Here is a 7,469-nt window from a genome sequence, read left to right on the forward strand (position 1 = left end):
TATGAATTCTTTTAACATACCATTGACTACAGACTAAGATTGCATGGTAGCTCAGGGGAAAGGTCTGTGAGTAGTGTCAGCCACTTGCAGGGTGAGATCCTGAGCAGGTGTAAAGTAATATAGCCTCGTGGCACAGCTCACTATCTGGAACCATGCAGCACAAGAGTGGAGTCTGCATAACTCTACAATAAACTACATAGCTGACCACTTAAAGCAATGACACCACTGCAAGAGTTGTTATACACTGAACAACACCATACATGCTCCAGAATGCTGTTTAAATTATTGCAGTGAACACTTCTGTAAGCAAGAGAGATAACTGTGGCATACAGTATTTAGAGATATCTAAGGCAGAAAAAAATCAGCAACTGCAATCTCTGTGCAGCACAACTCAATAAAGAGATTCCATGCACAATAGTATCGGCACAAGGTTTTTATCCAAGTGGGATTACATACAAGCACAAAAATAAAACATTCTGTATTCTACATTATATTACAAAGGCAGGCAGTCAATAAATAGGTCAATAAATTATGGAAAGCACAGAAGAGTATGTGTGAAAACAGGTATGTGTGAAAACCAGAAAATTGTTTTTAGTTGGTGCATGATAATGTCTTTTGTGTTCATTCCCATGAAGTGTTATAGTGATTCTTTCAAAGGCCTTTATCACCTCCAGTGAAGATAACTTTCCCTTAAAAGTGTAAAACAGATGCAGGGACAGTACAGTAGGCTCTGGTACAGGCTAAAAGAGTCAGCGTCACTTACACTTTCCCAAGAATCTGACAAATTTGCAGCTTAGTATAAATAAAGTGACGGGTCTATTGTTTCTCAGCTCCGACACCTTCTTATCAACAGGATTTGTTGCAGAAGACTGGAGGAAACATGGCATGTGACTCCATCATATATAGTTTGGGGGGGGGGGGAGGAAGGGGCAATACCTTTATGAATTGACGAATTCAGCACATACATAAAGGAAATATTCTCTCTACCTAGCTGGTGCAAAGGGGTTTCCTTTTCTGTCTAGCTTTGTGCAGACTCAGTTCAATGCTACCTGGCCATTTTAATTGAATTAAATCGATGTTTTGTATGTAGCTTACTGGACTGGGTGGGGGGACTATTTTCGTAACTGGTATAAACTGGTACAATTTCAAGGATTCAAGAGATTTACTGCTCTTATTTCTGCCACCAAAAGCTCTGACCCTTGAGGGACAGCACATGGCTAAAGGAACTAAGCCAGTGCTGCTTTACACAGGGTGCTTTTGTAATAAACATGCACAGGGGGAATTTCTTGCCATTGCATTTCAGAGCACTGTAGACACCTGGCATTGCTCCTGGGCTCATTGCTTTAGTAAGAAAGATGGGAAAAGGAATGGTTCCCTTTTGCTCCAAATGCCAAATCATCCCTGCCTTGATCTTTTACTTTTAACTGAGACAGGGAAAGATTACAGAAAGGATTAAGAAAAAAAGAAAAAAGTCTAAAGTCTTGTTCCTTAGTGATTTAGGAGCATGTGTTTTATCAGGTAGATCTATACAGATAAATTTTCAAAGAAAAATCTGGTAATATAAAGATCCTTATAAAGATTTTACACACAAATAAAAATTTAGGAGTGTATTATCCATGATTTTAGCAGCTCTGGAAAACTCTATAGATGCCAATCAGTATTTACAAAGTACAAAAATATGCCTTTATTCCTGTGAATTTGAATGTGCCCCTTCTGGTGTGAAGAGCCTACCCAAACAACCCAGTGATCTGCACTGTGCTCTGATATGAAGAGAGACTTGGCCATAATTTGGGCAGCAAAGAACAGCAAGAAGCAAGCAATGGAACAAAATATACATTTCCTACAGTCATATGACTTGCCAATTCCCCATGACAGGAAACATACAATTATCTGTACATGCCTCATTAAATAACCTTATTAAATAAGAAATCTGAAATGTACAAATTTACAGACTGAATCATTAAATACTTCCCCTGTGCACTCCCCTATGCATGTGTTCCCTGCTACTATCTGCAGCCACACTCTGATACCACCATGCCTTCATATTTGAACTTGTAGGTGACAACCCCTGCATCTAGGTAGAGAATAGAGATAGGATCAAGTTTGGTGGGCACGCAGCAGGCCTTGGAGGCTTTCTGGGGATTCTTTAAGTGAACTAAAGTCTGGACAATGGCATGTTTTGTTGGTGTGACATGCTCTGTCAAGGGGTAGGCGCATACTCCATGGCACTCATAAGCTTCATATCCCGCTGGAGCGATGATCCAGGAATCCCAGCCAATCTCCTTGAAATCTATGTAGAGTGGAGTCTTTTTGCAGTAGTTGCCTTTTGCGTTCCTCCGGATTCGGGCAGTAGAGTCATATATGATGTTGGAACGCATCTGGAGCAGTGCCTCCTCACCAGGGTGGCCATGGAAATTACCAACCTCCAGGTTCTCCAAGTCCAGGAGCTGCTCGTGATCTATCATTTCGTTCAACTCTTGCTTCTCCTCTTTTTTGTCATTACTTTGGTCATCAGAGAACACAATCAACAGGGGCACATGCTTAGCCTCAGAGTTTATGTCAATATCAAGTTTCCCCTCTCCATTCTGCTCCTCCCCTTCCCTGCTCTCAATATGAACTTCCAGTCGGTGCGTGGTCAGCCCTGCCCTTCGCCAGCGCCTGATGGCTTCAGTGACCTCAAAGCTCTCCCACTCACTGCTTGTGCCATAGATCTGTCTGGATGCCAGTGCCACTATCTTTCTTTCTTCTCCTACCCCCATACGGCCGTTTTCCAGCACTTCAAAAATTGTGACCTTTCGGTCGAGCCCATCATAGAGCATTTGGTCCCGTTCTACTAAGGTGTAGAGCCTCAGCTCTGCCATGGTGATTTCTTCATGGTGAGGGATGGACACATTGAATAGAAGGGGGTATTTCCGAACTCCTGTAATACCAATTGGGTGGGAAGACGGATCTGGAAATGACAAAGATCATGCATTTTAGAAGGGTCAATACATCCAGTAACACATACACTGAAGTTCATCTGACAGATTTTGCCTTGCTGGGTTTCACTGAAATAATTTCAGGTGAGTGTTTTTTCATCATTTCCCAAAACTGTACTTGGAAAAAAGGCCAACTTCATTCTACAAGTCTAAAGACAGAGAGATTGCAGATATGATAAAGACCATAAACCTGGATTTAAAGATTTTTTTTCTGCTACCATGTCTCCCAGGGACTTCCTTGTCACCTGGAAAGAATACATGTTAAAAATGTGTTGCTTAATACTGAAATGATACCAATTCTAGGTTGTTGTGGTACTTGCTTAACAAATGAGGAAAAACAGCCAGTGTAAGAGAAGAAGGGAAGAAGGATATGGCACTGGAGTGAACATGAGACAGATAAGCTGCATATGCAAGAACAGCAGGCTGTATCTTGGTCTGCTTAAAGTTTCCATGCTGGCAACTATTCCCTTCCACTGAAACATCCCTCACCAATGGAGAGAGACAATCACAAAGGGGGGAAAAGTCTCTTGGGAAACTGTAAAGGCTCCTGGTTAGGAAGAACAGGCAGCAAACACCCAAAGTGAGCTGCCAATCAACAGAAATCCTGCTACAGACTCAATGGGTTTCAAGTGAGCAAAGTCAAACAGCTGTACTGAGTCAGGCACTTTTGGCAGCTTTAGTTAATAACACATATAAGAAGAACATAATATCTGCTTGTCATTCAGACTGTCTGTCCTATCTGTGTTGTTTATTTATACATAGGCAATATGCATTTCTTCATGCAATGCCCGAATCTTAGCTAACGACTATGTATTTGTTGCTGAATTACTGTGCTGTCTACTTGTAACTCAGAAGACAGATTAGGACATAGACTCTATGCGTAACATTTCTGCAGAGGCAAACTGATTGTGATCTACTACTATCTTCATGTCTGATTTCTCCAGTTTTGATGTTTGTAGAAAAGGGACACTGATGAATCTGCAAGTATTGGCCATGCTCCATCAGTGCAATTAAGCAAGCAGTTAACTTAAGCACATGAGCTCTCCTATTGACATGAAGAAAGTTTTGAGGCACCTGCCTTTTTCTTCTCTCTTTCTCTCTTTCTCTCTTTCTCTCTTTCTCTCTTTCTCTCTTTCTCTCTTTCTCTCTTTCTCTCTTTCTCTCTTTCTCTTTCTCTCTTTCTCTCTTTCTCTCTTTCTTTCTCTCTTTCTCTCTTTCTCTCTCTCTCTCTCTCTCTTATTTCCATCCATTCATTAAAAAAAAAAGAAAAAAAAAGAGGTGCCATTCTGATTGCATCTCTCTACCTGTTTATTGATATGCTGGGAGCTGATACACTCTGCACTGCACCAGGGTAGGAACACATTACACAGGGTAGGAGAGCTGAAGGTAATGCTATTCAAGCACAGGAATGCTTAGCTTTAATCTCTATACTGGAAGAAATGGAGTAATTGTCGGGATTTCCTTGACCTTGGAATACTAAAGCAAAAAGTCATTATAGATGACAACAGGGTGGAGAAATGCCACCTGACTATACAGAAAATGAGCATGAGCAAGTCGCTAGGATGGAGGGAAAGGCTACCCCACATGTAAGAACATGGGTAAGCACTAGCAGGGCAAGAAAAGTGTTCATGTGTAAGTCAGGATGTGACTTTGCACTTTAACTAAAAAGCCCATGGGATGAAATACCTTATTGTTACCAATAGTAGGATCAGGAAGAGTGATCTGGAGTCCATAGGAAAAGAAAAATTTTCCTTAAAATTTCCCTCAAGTTTTAAGAACAGATAGAATATTACAGCCCCATTTGCAATGGAGACATTATGCATGCGTTAAAACAAAGAACTACTTCCAGTCATGCAATATGTTATAACATCTTTATAACAATAACATATTTAATATAGGAATCAATGAATAGTAATGAAAATACCATTACTGCCAGTTTTCAGTATGCAGGTGAACAAAAAATTCCATGGGATAATCCATTTCTATTGTCTTGACCACTACAAGTAATTTGTTTCTCTATCAAAAAAAAGTTATTTTGACATGAAAGAATGGTTCCCAGTTTCACAGACTTTCAAGATAGAAAAAAAAAATACATGCGCATTAATTGCATCACTACTTTAATTCACGTGCTTATGAATCTGTTTTAACATCAGAAGCCTCACTTTGCATCTTGCTGTTTTGGATCATAAGAGGTGAGAGAAAAAATGAAATGACAGACAGTTACACTAACTTTACCCTATTTGGTACAGAACTTTTGCAAGGATGAAAAAGGCGTTGAACATGATGCTTACAGAAAGGCACAAAACTGTGAACCACTACCTGTATTACTCGAGAAAAGGTCAGTCTGTAGAGTTTTCAGTGCTGTGAATCAGAAAGAATTTTGGTCTTGCCACGGGAATAATTTCAGATTTATATCACAAAAACACATTGTATTTTATTGTTCAGCATAGTTTACTTGCCAAATTTTATCACATTTATTTCTTCTGAATAATGCAAAATGAGAAAAGAACAATAGGCATTCCAGCATATGTCTGCATTTATGCTGATGCAAAGCGACAGGCACAGCTCTTGCAAGGAATAAATGTTCACCAGTGGGTGTAACTGGTGTGCCATTAATCCTTCAATAAATTCCTCCACAATGGAGAAAAGAATACGTAAAGAAGATTTAAACCACAATGCAGTGCCTCTACGAACCATAAACATGTTGCCAATAAGGAGTGTTTGGGCCTGGCAGAATGATAGAACAGTGTAGAACAGAGCTGATTTTCTCCTCGCATCTGTGTTGCCAAATTGAAATAACTTGTGCACCGCCTCTCCTTATACTTCACTATTTTTAAATTGCAAATATTAGAAACAAACAAACAAACAAACAAACAAACAAAAACCCAACTATATTACCTGATATACTTCATTAATTACACTGGTGAAGTAGAAGAGAAATCCCATGGCAGTTTGAATAGTTGCATATATCTCTAAGTAGTTAAAAATAATTAAAACACTTGTGCTTTAAGCCAAATGGAATAACTGGTATTTGGAAATAGTTAGCTGAAAAACATTTTTACCTGTTAAACCTGTAATGATGCAAATAGCTATTGACAAGTTACTGAATGTCAGCACTGAAACGTTATCTTGACCTTGCTGAACTGAGGGGAGATGCTGAAGCAGAAATATTTATTTATTTATTTATTAATAGACAATATCCTGCTTCCCTAAAGTAAAACTTAAGCGTTATCCGAAATTCTGCTTCATGTATGTTTTCTGAACTATGCTCAGATGTCAAAGGAAGAAATCATGATGAATCCTGTGAAGATCAATCAGGGGAGGATATTAACAGAAAGCCGTATTTGGTTAAGCTCTCAATATGAAAATACTGCACATTTGAACAGTGTGTAAAACAATTTCTTGCCTTAATTTCAAATATTAATGAAGGTATCCGGTTGAAAATCAGGCAGATAATTGCAAAAGATGGGTGTCATTCTAGGGATAATGAAAATGTACCCAAATTATGGTTAGTGCTATAGAAACACTAAAGGAACATCTTCTTCCCCCAAACCTTACAATCTCAAAAGCAAAGGACAAGGGATCTACCTTGCAGCAAGTAGTATCTGGCTTACATTGGTACATACAGTATTAGTTGTCTATTTCCGATGGTGGCCTCACTGAATGTCAATTTTTCCCCTTAGTGCAGTTCCTGCTCAATGCCTGGTAAATACATTTCATGTTGACTACAAGGGTGCTTATTTCTATTTGTTTCCTCTAGAGATGCACGTCTTACCTTCATTTTTGAAGCTCCTAATAATATTTGCGGATGGCATAGATGTCCTATCAGTGGCAAACTTGTTGTACAGCTCTAGCATGTACTCTGGTGGGTCCACCTTGGCTGTTTCATGCAGGGGAATGTCAGAGAGGTTCAATGTCTTCAGGAACTCATTCTTCATATTCTGAAGCAGCGTATTGAAATCAACACCATCCTGCTCGGAGAGGATCTCATCAAAAAGAGGCACGTCTTCCTCCAGGGAAGAGTGCTCCAAGCTCAGGATGGGACTGCAAGCAGCAAGGTGAACCAAAAGACAGAGAACAGCCCACAGCTGGAGGACTACAGAATCCATGACTTTGGCTTCGCTCTAGTCTCCAACCACACTCAACAAGCTCTAGCTCTCGTGTGGGCTAAGTGGCGGTTTTATCCCCTGGGTTATACGCCACATGTGTCACAGGGAGATGACAAGTTTGGAAGCTCTTGTCTTGAAACTTGTGATCCGTCCTCTCTCTCCCCCTTCCCCCTCCCCAAAACCAGGTCTCAGTAATTGGATATGGCTTGCTCTCTTCTATGGTTGCCTTGCCTCTCTTATCTCATGTAGTGTAAGCTGTTCACCAGATTTGTTGCTATCTTGCAATCCCCTTTCCCTTAATGAGCGTTTTGTAAACATTTGCACTAGGACACTAAGAGATAGGACAAGTTTCTCCTCGGAGAGGAGCTGCCCTTACTTTCTG

At 40.1% G+C, this 7,469-nt stretch overlaps 1 protein-coding gene across 1 annotated transcript; it reads right to left on the reverse strand.

Annotated features, from left to right (window-relative positions):
• Positions 1-2,006: 2,006 nt before the first annotated feature.
• Positions 2,007-7,087, reverse strand: BMP10 (bone morphogenetic protein 10; the record flags this gene model as incomplete). Its single annotated transcript, XM_084302163.1, has 2 exons — positions 2,007-2,950; positions 6,754-7,087. 2 exons carry the CDS (start codon positions 7,085-7,087, stop codon positions 2,007-2,009), a joined length of 1,278 nt encoding a protein of 425 aa, XP_084158289.1.
• Between the last annotated feature and the right edge of the window lie 382 nt (positions 7,088-7,469).

This window comes from Netta rufina (assembly GCF_964035555.1).
Source record: "Netta rufina genome assembly, chromosome: 27".
In the NCBI taxonomy this organism is placed as follows: Eukaryota; Metazoa; Chordata; class Aves; order Anseriformes; family Anatidae; genus Netta; species Netta rufina.